A 13,756-nucleotide genomic window follows, 5' to 3' on the forward strand; every position below is an offset into this window, starting at 1 on the left:
TGGTATCACTTGTCATTTATTGTAATTAGTGGAGAATGAGGAACACCAGAAAGCAAGTCCAGGCTGCAGATTCCAGATGGAATAGTTGAGGATTCTGTTTGAGGTACAAGAAGAGCTGTTGGCACAATGCATGCTGCTGAGGAGTACACCAAAATCCAAAAGGGTCAGGATTTGCAATAGCTACATTCAGGTTTAGTTCACAGTGTTTCTACACACTTAGTTGTATAATTGGAAAACTGTGATGGCAGTGATGCCCTTTTCCTTTCATTTTTTTCTATGTATCTAGATAGCAAGAAGGTATAGCCCTGCCTTACACATGTGCATATCCATGCACAGCTTCAGTTGTAGTGTACAGAACATCATCAGAGAGATGATGGAGCATTTTCGAAGAAGTGCAGTTGAGAAGGATGCAGATGTTTTTTTCCTCCAGCACTTTTCAGCTTTTAAAAATTATTTTCACAGTTGTTTACATTTAAAGGACAGAAAAATATTATTATGATTCCCCGGTCTAACAACTCATAATGCACAAAGCAAGCCAGAATTGTACATGGCTCAGCTTTTAGAAGTATGTCTAATCTTGGCTTTAAAATTGAATCCAGTCACTAAAATAAGTCATCAGATTCTTCCAGTTCCTTGGTCTAAAATGGGTTTTCCAGAATATGAATTACTAGTCTAGATTTTTCCAAGCTCTTTGCACTGAGCCTCCATTTTAAAGTGAACTGAATATTTCATTCCTTTAATTATTAATTTATGAAATATGCAGTATCAGAAACATCTTATATCTATTCTCTCTTGGCTGTGGTTAAATAGTTAGTCATTAACATTGGTTAAAGCTCATGTTCAGTAGATGTTTGCAGAGATATCATATCTCTGTATTTCTCTGAGCCTTTTTTCCAGACTGGATAAAAGAATCTTCATGAACCTTTTCATGTTCATTGTTGTATATGATGTCCAGATATTCATATGTCTACACACAAAGGTGTGTGTGGGAACATGGTGGCTCTGATCCACCGTGACCCCTTTCACTTCTCCTGAGTCACTAGTGGTTCTCCTCAGCTCGTGCACAGTCAAAATTCAATGTTTGCTCCAGAAGGATGTTTCTGGCACGTGTTTCGTTTTCTGTATATTAGTGTGCTGAACTGCTCGTCTATATTGAATATTTTTGAAGGATGCTTCATTTTCAGTTTGAATGATGATGAAACTGAATGAAAGCATTTTTGAATTGTGGCAGATGAGTCATAGATGTACCTTCTCCTGGCAGTAACCAGCAGTAACTCATGCCTCGGTTTGCTGAGCTGTATCACCCTGATCCAGGGTGGGTCTGGCTCTGATAAAGGTGTGGCCGCTCCACACTGTGGAAACCCTGCACACCATGACACTGGAGAGCAGACCACACCTGTAATGTGACTTTCTGGAGGGACTGAGACGGAGGATTGTTTGCAAGCATAAGCTGTGAGTAACACTGGAAAAACCTGAGTCACAGAATCCTTCCAGTTCCTCAGGTACAGTCCTCAAGCTGCAGATATTTGACTATTGCAGTCATTCTGCTAAGTGTTCACCACAGTGTTCACAGCACCAGCTTCCTTTTGAGAATTAATTGTAGTGGTGTCTGCTTTGTGTAAGGAAACAAGGCTGTTTGCAGGGGCATCTGCTTTGCCTAAAAGCAAATTGGGGGCCCAGTATTGTGTCCCATGCTGGCCTAACTTCAGCAGACACCTTCAATAGGTGCCTTTTTCTTCAGCTTGTTTGTCCAAAACAACTTCGCTTCCCTTCAGTTTGAAAGACTGTTCCTTCCTACACAGTCCTCATGTCTTTGATCTACTGTGTTCACGAGGTTTTTCCTGTCCTAGTATTGTCTTTTTAATAAGCAATTCTCCAGAGTTGCTGAGAAATGGCATAATCAAGTCATTCTTTCCTTTCCTGCCTGTTTTTCTCACCAGCCCCTTATTAAACAATAGCCAATATATTTCTATAATAAATATCTTAATACAATATTCATAAATTATGAAGAGTAGTTCCAATTCTGTCACAGTGAACTCATGGGAGTGAATTGCTTTTTACAACAAGCACGGATTCCAAGTTTTTTTGGGCTGATGCTGTAGCTCATGTACAAATTATTAACTATTTGGACAGCAAAAGCCTAGCTTCCTTTTAAGGTAAAATTCCTTAGTACAAAAACAGCAAGGTTTTATTTGGTACCAAAAATTAGCAGTATTTTCCTTATGACTTCCCATCTTCCTCCTAATTGTTCTTTCTTCCCCCCACCCCACACACAATAACTTCTTAGAAGCTGTACTTAGGAGTTGCTGCAAGAAATGATTATACCACAGTGAATATTTGGATCTGCTTGATGGATGTAACATTGCAGGTGACCAAGAAAGGGGGCTTCAGATGAGGATCTTGCATATTGAGACTTCAGTGACCTAGTGAGGAAAGTAAGAAAGGAAACTCACAATTCCACTCCCAGTTGGTGAATTCCTGAGCAGTTAGGCTATCAGTAATTCTAGCCAAGATTGCTCCCTTAGTGATGATTTTTTATGTGATGTGTAATTTTCTCTTGAGATACCAACAATAGAAGTACTACACATTAGCTTTTCTTTACCTCATAAGTTTTAATAAATTTTGGAATTACAAAAGATCTTGAGTAAGTTTTCAAAACATAATGTAATGGCTGTAGGTTTAAGGAATTTTGTAAATCAATAAATACAGAGTGATGGAACAAATCTCCTGCTTGAGAATTTGCAGTTCAGGGGAGATGTTGGAAATCCAAGTTACTTGATCTACTCTCAGTTGGGGGGCAACATGCAAAGTTTTGTCTGGATGAGAAAAGAGGGAAATGAGTCCTGTGTTTAAATCTCCCCTGCAGTTGGTATGAAAATTTGGAAACTCTCATTCTTCTAGTGATTTTTCAGCGATGTATTGGCCCCATTAAAGTCAGTGGGAGTTTTGCCACAGCTTTTAATGAGGTCAGAAAGAGAATAGTGCATTTCAACTGATTTTTTTTTTTTTGAAGTTGGAAGTGTTTCATACTCATTTCTTTTACAGTGATATATTTGAGAAACAAATCCGCCCGTAATTAGATGGCATTTTCTGCAGCGTGATAGGAAGAAACCTACCTGCAAGGTGGCAAGGAATAACTATCTCACACTGTCTCATGAGAACAGCAGTCACTGTTAGCGTTTTTTTTTAAACTTGTTGACACATAGAATTTGGGCTTTTTGGCACGTGAGGGGAAGGCAGTTCAGTTACAGATCTCATATCTACAAGCTCTGTCTTTCATAGAAAAAGAGTGGAATAAACAAGACGTAATTCAAAGGAAAGACAAGGAAATATGGACTTGACTGTGATACTTAGTGAGTTTGAACTATTTTGCAAAATATTTGTTATATTTCACATCTTACATCATGCCAACAGGATTGAGACACGATGTATTGTCAGCATTCCGTCTGTTACTAGTGGAACATGTCTGTCTATGAGCAGAATATGGCACATTTTCAACAATCTGTCACAATAATGCACTCATTAATATGCTTGTGCAGGCTTATAACAGTTAAATATTTATGATATGGAAATGTTTGCTCTCTTTAATTCGCAAGCAAAGACTAGTCAAAGATTTGCTTTTTGTTCTTCAGGTAAAAAGTTCTGTTTCTCCTAAGGAGTGTTATTCTAGTAGGAAATAATTTGATGAAAATATGAAGCTGGATGGAGGGGGAGGGAATCCTTTGCTTATTTTCTGCTGTTTGACTGAAGTTGTGCAACCACTTAAGTTTTAAAGCACCTGCTCCTGTTCTGTTATTTGACTGAATATTTTGATGACTCAATCTGTTGCATTTAAAAAACAAAGCAAAACAATGACACACTGAAGTATCTAAGTTCCCTTTCTTCTTGACCCAGGTGTTTCCCATGGTGAGTATGCATTGCTTACCACAAACTGGTGACATCAGAGCTCCTCATGGCATGCAGAGAGAACTTACTCATAACTTTTGTGACATCTTGTCTTTCCTTAAGAACTAATGCTCATCCCTATTCTCTTTTGAGATGAATGTACCTCCTCTTAATGCTTGCAGGTCACTTATAAATGTACGTAGGGCCCTTTAGCAATGTTGGTGTTCATGGTGGTATCGCCTGAGAAACACTGCTCCGTGTCTGGTTGCCTGCTTGAAGATGCAGAAGATGGCAGGAGCTTGACCTTTCCTCCTGGGCAACTCCTCCTGCAGGAACACAGGTCCTGCAAGGGGACTAAGTAGAAGTAGAAGTGGCATTGGGACTGGTTCACATGACAACTGTTCTTTCTCTTGCTTTCTTCCTCCTTCCCTTTCTCCCCCCTTCTCACTCTGTAGCTGCTATCTCTCAGTGGATTATTCTGTCCTCTTTTTTTTTTTTTTTTTTTTTTTTTTTTTTTTTTTGTTTAATCCCTGGGACAATAAAGCACAGTGCAATGTACCACTCACCCGGAAAATGAATAATCCCTAATGCTCATCCCACATTCCTTCCTGAAGTGTTGTCCCTTCTGGCTCTGTGGTTTGAGGGCTGCCTCGCCCTGCCGGACAGGGTGAGCCTTCATTTGACCCTGTGCTTATCCAGCAACACCTAAGGATAAAGTGCCATAAGGCTGCATAAAGTGCCAGCTCACATTGACCTGACTGGAGAGACAGAAGTGATTGTGCCTTAGTGTGTGAGCCTCTCTCTGTTTGTTTTAAATACCAAGTTTGCAAAATCAACATAAATAGGAGCTACTTCCACTCTTGTAGTTCAAAGCATTCTCATAGTGTTTGTAAGTGCTAACGAACAATGATCAGAGGAAGCAGAATCCAGTCTTCCATCGACTTGCACATTTTAGGTTATGAGATGCTCAAGCTTGTGTTTTGTAAACAAGGTCTAGAAACTCCTCTGCATACTTGTATTTTGGACTATAGCAACCTTTAGAAGAAAAGATCTAATTGTGCCTGGATTTATTTTACAAACTGGGGCCGTTTCAGCAATCTGTGTGGCCTTCCATTCAGTTGTTTGTTTAAGCCAGGCCAAAAGCCACTTATCTAAAGATGATTTATTCTCACTCTTGAGCTGACAGAGCCAAGCTGGGAAGGGTGAAAACTGAGTTGTAGGGTTTAGTATGAGCCCCCACCAGTCAAAACCATAAGGGAAGCTTTGAGCACTGTCTATTACATTGTTCTGGAAGGTACTTGCAAGTCTTGTGCCTTGCTTGTAGGACACCTTTTTTAAAATAAACAGCAGTGGTATGTATGTGATTGACTCAGATTTGAACTTTGCAGCTGTTCCTTCCTATCTGTATGGTATGCCAGAGCAAAACTCTCTCTCTAGCTCAACATCTCTAAGATCAAAACTTTTACTCAAATATTATAATTTGGATCAGCTTCTGACTTCTTGGTTTTGGCAGTGTGAGCAAAATGGAGACAAGTGTGTTTCTTTATCTAGTTCAGAAAATTAGATGTTATTTATTTCCTTAACATATAGCAATGTTTTGTAGTAAAAGGCAACAGCTAAATATTCTTAGTGACATATGTGGAACTTGAGGCATAATATCTGGCTGTCAGAGTTGTTCGTTAGACTAAAGGAACCAAAATATACGTTTGTTTTTTTGTTTTGTTTTGTTGTTTTTTTTTTTTTTTTTTTTTTTTTGTATATTTTTTTCTCCCCTTCATTCAGGAACTCAGTTTTATCTTCATTGGATGCTGTTAGGATCTAACATCTTCTAACTGCTAAACTTCACTAAATGCCAAGATTGACCATGAGCATGGTTGAGGGAACACAGGGTAAATGAGACTGATGGTGAAGGGGTGAAGTTTCCAGATATGTTAACATCAGCATTGAAAACCAACTGTAGGTCCTTTTGCCCCTTGTTCATGCTGCAGCATCAGTTTGCTGCTGCCTTAGTGGTTTTGGAAGGGTACAGTACGAACTGGTTGGCTGAAATGAACCACATTTTAAAACACCTTTCCCCTCAAAAAAACAAGCAAGCAAACAAACAAACAAACAAACAAACAAAAAACACAAAACAAACAAAAAAAAACAATGCATGTTTAACTCAGAGAGCTTTTGTGGTGCATCCAAGAGCTGTAGTGGCTAACTGAGGAGCTGGTGGTGGGGTGGGGTGACTGTTGGGACCCAACCCAACCCAACTACACACTGCACTAAATAACTCACCCCCACAGATGAAGAACATGGCCGTAAAAACAGGGGCACGCCCCAAAGAGTAGGGGGTGATCCTAAAACAGGGAGTCTGCTTCCTCAACGAGTATTGATTTGAGTGAGTTTATACCAGTGGGGTTAAACAACCGTTGTATATTTTGAATATGGGCTGTCAAAACAAATATTTTGACAGTCACTCAGAAGTGGATGTTGAGTGGCGTGCTGTGAAGAACATGCAGTTCTATCATGGAAAAAACTCGTCAAGGTCTGGGAAACTGAGAGGAGGAATAAACAGCCAGTTTTCAGCCTGAAAATAGACTAGCTTGAACTTCTGTGAAGCAAAAATGGGAGAAAAAGGGGTGAGCAGCATGCTGGAGGGCAGCTTCACGAAGCACAGTTATTTAATGCAGTGTGTAGCTGGAGAGAATTTGGTGTACGGTGCACGCATTTTGTTGGAGTCATTGAAGAAATGGGTAAATTCATTTGGAAAGTCAAGGTGGTGCATGTAGGAAGGAAAAGGTTGACTCCACAAGCATGACTGAACTGTGAATTATTTCCAGTGCTTCATCTGCAACCTTTCTCTGCCAAGTCTCACGAGTAAGAAATGCCCCCTGCCCCTCCTCTGACCTGTGCACTGTATTCCTTGCATGTTTTTGTCCTCTTCCTTATAAAAGGAGGTGTACAGGACTGGCAGTCACGTTCAAGATTACCACTAGTGCAAGAACTAATTTACGCAGGTGCTCTCCTGTGAATAATCATGGGTGTCTCTGGAGATGCTTTTCATACCAGAATAAAGTGGTAGTTACTTAGGAAAAGCTGAGTTCTGAACGTTTTATTTGAAAGCTAAGTATGTGCTGTTGAACTGTCATTATTGGTGACACTTACTAACTTTCACATGCTTTGAAGTTTTGCTACGTAGCAGAACTGGGAAGTTTGAGTTCCAGTGAAGTCCAGAGATTTGGCACTGCTTCCACACCATTTTTACCAGGCAGTTCTACTCATGCAGTGACTTTTCTGGAGGTACTTTGTTTTAAAATGCTACCACAATGTATTTTTGAGCTTGCATTTCAAATGGAAAAGAATGTAATGGCGTGAATTCTTCCTCCTGGTTCTAACCATGCATTCAACATTTGCTATCAGAAACATGTCTTTATGACTTCCTGTGTTCATATTAAGTTTCTATGTACATACTTAAATACACATGAACTTTGTTCTCCTCTACATTCAATAAACTGTATTTTATTATTTTATGTGGGTACAGGGTGAGTTATAAGAGCTGTGATAGGTGTTCTGCTGCTGTCCTTTGCACCTTGATTAAAGCAGATTTAATTAGAAAGATGAGGATTTAACACAGGAGCAGTGCTTGCACAAAAATACAGATTCTAGGGCTTTTTGGAACTTTTCTTAAAAATAAAGATGTTTTTTATTAAATTCTCTTTAATTGTGCCGCTGACATCAGAAGAATGTATGCTTTTCTTACATTCCAGTTATTATTTAAAGTGGAAATACTGAGAGAATTAACTTTTTTTTGGCAGTCTGACACTTCAGTTCTCTGTTATTACAAAGGGTGTATTCGAGTCATCTGTATGTCAGGTTGCTTGAAAACTTCATGATTTTCCCAGATTTTCCAGGGAAAAAACATAAAGTGAGCAGAGCTATTATCACAGCACAGCTAAAGCACAACTAAGTATGTTTTGCCTTTTCCTAACATGTAGTTTAGTAAGTTTTCATAATTAACCTAATAAAGCCTATGAAATTATTTGTCTGATTGCCAGATGTGCACTCTTTTTGGTGCTTTCTGATGTCTTTCTCTAGTTGGCTAGTGGCAATAGAGAGGCTGAAAGCTGTAGATTGTGCCCGCTCTTCTAAGCACTATGTAGAATACCAGGAAGAAGCAGGAGCATCCATCAGAAAAAGAGGCAGTGTGGTAACAGTGAACTAAGGGTGGCAAAATCCAGTTGTTGGTGTGGTAGCTAAGCTCCATACATCCTCAAGTCCCAGAGGAATCTACAAAGAGATCTAGATAAAGAAGAAGAGTAATGTGGATAAGATCTTATGTATAAATCACTACTCCTAGTGTAGGACAGAGTAAAAATGGCTGGATTAAATTCTGAATCTGTTGAAATTGTGTATTTTTTTTTAGTTTTGCATTCAGTGGGACTAAGATTCAACCACTGAACTCAAAAACTCCTAAGAAATTGAACACCAACTCACTTGCTCTTTGACAAAGCTAAAAAAAAAAAAAAGAGCAAAGGAAGGGAATGTCTGTTTTTCTGCTATTTGCTGAGCCCTTTATATTTGGCAGAGGTGTAGTAATGAGGCACTGTTTTGCTTCTCATTCTTTTGCCTTTGGTTGAATGCTGGTATGCTTTTTTTTGTGTGTGTGAGTAAAACTTGAAAGTGCCGTGCTCCCATCGCTGAGGGGATAACATGAGTGCATTTCCTGTTCTCCCCCTTTTTCCAAGTGACACATTTTGAGTTCAAGCACAGAGGCATGTGTGTTGATCCATCTGTTATTTTAAGGAAGATATTTGGATCCGAGTTAGAAGTGTAATGATCTCCGATTGCCTCTTGTACCAAGATAAGTATAGCTCTGGGAATGTCATCAGCTACTGTTCAAAGGCAGCAGAAAGGGAAGGCCCTTGGGGAATATCTTGCTGTAGTCCCAGCCCACAGAGGGCTGCAGGAGGGGTGGATGGAGGGCATGAAGGAGCCTGTAGCAGACTGGCAAACCAGGTCACCAGGACATTTTTCCACAGATTTCCATTAGCAGTAGTGCAAGTCACCCTGAGGCTGCCAGTCTCAGCATCCATTCGCAATGAGACGCGACAGGCCTGCTGGCAGCTCACTGCTGCAAAATCCTGGCTTTAAAGCAGGAGGACCTCACAGTGCACCAGTTCTGCAACACCGTCCCTCGGGTCCAGGCTCTGTCCCTGTGTTACCACCGCATCCCAGCAGGCAGGGGCTGTCCCCGAGGGGCTCCCCGCAGTGCGCCCTGTGCCTCCTGCCCAGATCCCCGGCAGGGCAGGGCAGCCGTTCAGCCCAGCTGCGCGGCTGCAAAACCGCTTAAACACGTACGAGAGCTCTGCTGGGTCGCTGCCAGCAACCTTGGTAATTTCAAGCAGAGGAAGATGATGTGGGCGTGCTGGGGGGAGTGGGTGGGACGGTTCGACTGCGGAGACCTCGCTTGCAGACAGACACAGGGCCACGGTGGGACGGGACCGAGCAGATAGTAGCGTACGTACAGCCGGGCTGCGGGATATTTATCGCTCCCCTGGGATGAGACGGGGAGGTTTCCAGCAGGCTGTGTGTGACGGGCCCTTGTGAGAGCTTCAGTGTGTCGGTTTGGACCCGCACAAGATTCCAGCTTGTTGCTGGGATGTGTGGGGGTGGAGACGAAGGTTTTTTCTCTCTGATGATGTGGTCTCTCTCTCCTGTAGGTGTGTGATGTCAAACAGTGGGCAGTCCCTGCAGCCTGCCCTGCCAGCCCGGAGCGTCATGTGCCAGTATGAACAGTAAGAGAGAAAAGTGTACTTCAGCGTCTGAGAAAGAAAAAAAGAGGAACTAAACGGCGAGAACAAATGACCACACTGCTAGCAAAACTTTGAGCAGTTCACTTTTTCTCCTGAGAAATTTCATCTTGGCTGGTGTGAGAGAACTGAAAGAGCAAGCAGAGCCGCAACGGTGATTTCCTTAGGGTACCTTTTCTCTGCTTTAATTTAATTTTTTCCCCTTCGTGCCTGGATTTAAGACTGCCAACTGCACTGATCACAAGCACTGGACACCAATATGTGTCATGTCATTGTAACGTGTCGGTCGATGCTATGGACTCTTCTGAGTATTGTCGTGGCTTTTGCAGAGCTCATTGCTTTCATGAGTGCGGACTGGCTGATCGGCAAAGCCAAGCCACTGAGCTCTGAGGACATGGACAACAGAACAGGAGGATCACAGGAGCCCTACCATCCAACACTGGGCATCTATGGGCGCTGCACGCGAATCTCCCACATGCAGCTTTCTAGACGAGACACGCTTTGTGGTCCTTATGCCGAAAACTTCAATGAAATTGCCAGTGGGTTCTGGCAGGCGACCGCTATTTTCCTAGCTATGGGAATCCTGATCCTCTGCGCAGTGGCATTTGTGTCTGTTTTTACTATGTGTGTGCAGAGTATTATGAAGAAAAGTATTTTTAATGTCTGTGGACTGCTACAAGGGATTGCAGGTACGTGTGTTTTGAGAGCAACTAACAATTTTAATTTTTGTGCCACTCAGCTGGAGAAACATACCAATTCTGTAGTCCCTACAAGGAGATCTCATTAGACAGACCCAAAGCGATTCTATATGCTGGTGTTTATTCAAACACAGCTGAAATTTATAGCTACACAGCATGTAATACATTGACATTGGCAGCAGGATTGCAGCCTGTTGTGTGCCAAAATGAACTGACCAGTGTTTCTTTTGTTTGCTGTTCTGTGTTTTCCCTCTGCATGAATTTATTTCGGTAACAAAAACTTCTCTCCTTTGTTACCAGCAGAGAGCAAAGTTAATTCTCATGTTAAGGCAGTCCGTCTCTCTCTTGCTCCTTTAGTAACTTCTCCATAGACCCAAGGCTTTGCCAGGCTCTTCATGTCTGTGGTGAGAGCAAATGCCACCACCCCGGAGGTAGCAGCCTGCAGTCACACACCCTGTTCTCCGGGATTTCATGCTAAGCTGCTTCCCTCAAGGACATGAACTTTGACAAGTCATACTTGACAATAAACCCTTCCTTTGGCCAGCCTATTTGCTCAGCAGCAATTATGGAGCCCAGCGAGCTTTTCTTTTCCCTCTCCCCATTGTACTTTGCCTGAAAAGGTGGACTGGTTCTAGATATATCTTGTTTCTGTTGGACTGACAGGGATTAAGCGACCATAGCATGAACTGAAGCTGGAAAGGCCCAGCCAGACCAGCACTTGGCTTTCCACACTCTCTGTGAGCAGTGGGAGGCTTGTCCTGTGTGTGGGTGCCCACACAGCACAGCGAGTGTGTGGGGTGGTCAGAGGGAGAAGAGGGGTCCCCTGCTGATACCGACTGCCCCCAGAAACCTGTGGGGAAGGTGGGAGTGAGCAAAGCCACCTCTGCCTCCCCTCTTGGTGGTGCTCTTAACCACTTACTGAATTGAAATGACCTGTTTTCGGTAGACAAGAACCAGGAGTTTGGTCTTGTTTGCTGGAATAAGGAGTCCAGGTTTGCACCTGTACCGGTGCAGAACATGTTGGCCTCCATGTTGGTGTGCCTGGGCAGGTGGGGCAGGGCTGGGCGTTCGGGCCTGCGCGAGGCGGCTGCTCCCTCTGGGCTGCCCGAGTGCTGAAGCCATCTTTATGCACCACGGCCAATGCTGGATCCTAAAGCACTGTGGTGTTGGCTCTCGCCGTCCTCAGCTTCGTGCAGCTGCGGTGTGAAAGCGTACAGGTTGTTTGGTGTTACCCATAACCTAATGTTTGTGCTGTGGGGCCAGAGTTAGATCCCTTTGTTGGCTCATGCTGCTCAGGTGATGGCAGAGAATTAGCAGGTGGATGTCCTTTAAGAAAAAATTACATGTCTTGCCGCAATTCTTCCTGGGTTACAGAATTTGTCAGCACCCTTGAGACAAACAAGTGTCTTTGTAGTGTGAATTATAGCCAGTAGAAGGTTTTAGCTCCTTGCTTTCTTACCCTGTACTTCAGAAATAATCCATGAAACCTGTTCTTCAAGAGATTACATTACTTCTTTTCTGTTGGAGGTGTATTTGTGTGAGAGAGATCAGTTAGCGGCATTGAGTAAATCTTGGCTCATCGTACTTGGATCTGTTGAAAAGATAACCAGACTTATGGTTCTGATGCCATCTCAAGGAATCCGTGGACTGACATGAAAGCTAACAGCAAGTAGATTCTTATCATAGCGAGCTGTTCTGGAGACCATCTATTTGTGAGAAAATGTTTTAGGTTTTATTATCAGACCAGCTGTGCCTGTAAAGGGAGCCATTGAACAATATGGTAGACAAAACATTTCTTATATTTTAGAGGATAGAGAAGTCCTGTTTGAGCTGCACTGAGAATAGAAGCACTTCCCTTCTTATAATTCAGATAAATGACACAGCATGAAACTGGGTAATTGAAAGGTCACGTTACTGAAACTGTTGCTATGAGAAATATGCCTGCCAATATTTGCAGCCAGGCGTCTTGTGGCTAGCAACTCATTTTCTCAAGATTAATTTTATTGGGTCCACTGCTACTTTTGTGCCAGTAGCATTACAGCATCTGCTTACTTAGTTGAAAGTATTTTCCTTATGACTTATCACAGCTGTTAATTTCAACTTTCTCAGTCCCTGAGTTTTGGAAAACACTTAAGCATGTTGTAAGAAGGATAGCTGTCGGCATGGTTAATCCATATGAGGATTATGATATCTAGACTAATGCCCTGGCCGGAGAACAACTTGATACAGCCCTGCCTGATTGTTTTAAACTTAAAATCATTCTTTCAAATGTGAGTAATGTATTTATTTTTTTAAATAAGAGTAGGAAAAGAATTCACACAATCGTTTTGTTTATCAGTGTATATCAACCCAATATCTCTAAGTATGTCAAACATCTCATTTTCAAAGACAAGATGCACCCACAGTAGAGTCATCTACAGGAACTCAGGATCTTGCAGACTTAATCGCATTTAAAATCTCTATATCTTTGCTGTGGATATTTAATATAATTAAAAACATACACCAAGTTAATTTATTCCTGGAATTCATCATGAAAACACAAAAACAGATACCGGATATATCTTTTCTGTCTAGCAACATTGGTTGTGACCTGGATGATGCCTACAATGAAATTATAGAACAGAAAGCCACATCTTTTCTGCTACGGCCCTTGGACAAATGCGCAAACTCTCATTTAGGTCAGTGGGAAGGAGCCATGTACATATCTGGCCCACAGAGGGTTTTTGTTGTTGTTACTGAAAATTATAAATGCAAGGTTATAAAGGAAGAAAATATGGCTTCTGTTTGAAATCCTGTAACTCCTTTGTAATAGAGCACAACCTTGTATCAATTGTTTTCAGGCTGCACATCTTTCTACACGCCTTTCACTCTGGACGTGTAGAAATAGTAATCAGCGATCCTGGTTCTGGAAATGTTTGCAGGTTGTTTCATCTGGAAAAGAATCTTTTCCCTGCAATAGAGTGCAGAGAAGGGAGCCATGTAATTAAATAGATAATTACTTCCCAGCAGCAAGGGGTCCATGCAGACTTTCATTCAAATGTCTTTTGGGGGAAAGTATTCTATTTTTACAGTCAATGAATTAGGGGCTAGAAGAGGCAGCGTGTTAATATGCAGTAGTTGATAAGAACCAATTCAAAGCAGATTGTCAGAGTAAACACCTAGTTTTATGAAGTAACTAATTGAAGATCATCTACTGATACACTGTGGTACAAATGTACGATGATTATGTATGTTTACAAGCTTTGTTTGGGCTTTGTTACTTCCCTGTGCTAAGTAATATAACTGAAAGATAAGCAGGATGGGAGTAGCATAGGATGCAGCCCAAGCCAGCCAAACACAACGTTGTTTATGCTGCTGATATAAAAAAACCTTTCCTCG

At 41.8% G+C, this 13,756-nt stretch overlaps 1 protein-coding gene across 12 annotated transcripts in view; it reads left to right on the forward strand.

Annotated features, from left to right (window-relative positions):
* The window catches only part of LHFPL2 (LHFPL tetraspan subfamily member 2), a 130,881-nt gene that overhangs the window by 103,656 nt on the left and 13,469 nt on the right, over positions 1-13,756 (forward strand). For 10 of the 12 annotated variants that reach the window (XM_072030724.1, XM_027447123.3, XM_072030719.1 and 7 more), the window contains one exon: positions 9,591-10,369. In XM_072030724.1, coding sequence (XP_071886825.1) covers positions 9,940-10,369 — 430 coding nt within the window. In that variant the 5' untranslated portion in view covers positions 9,591-9,939. Of the gene's footprint in view, positions 1-9,267; positions 9,388-9,448; positions 9,474-9,590; positions 10,370-13,756 lie in introns of those variants that run through there. The other 2 variants (XM_005008961.6, XM_072030727.1) reach the window with 2 other exon arrangements.

Source organism: Anas platyrhynchos, chromosome Z, assembly GCF_047663525.1.
Source record: "Anas platyrhynchos isolate ZD024472 breed Pekin duck chromosome Z, IASCAAS_PekinDuck_T2T, whole genome shotgun sequence".
NCBI lineage: Eukaryota > Metazoa > Chordata > Aves > Anseriformes > Anatidae > Anas > Anas platyrhynchos.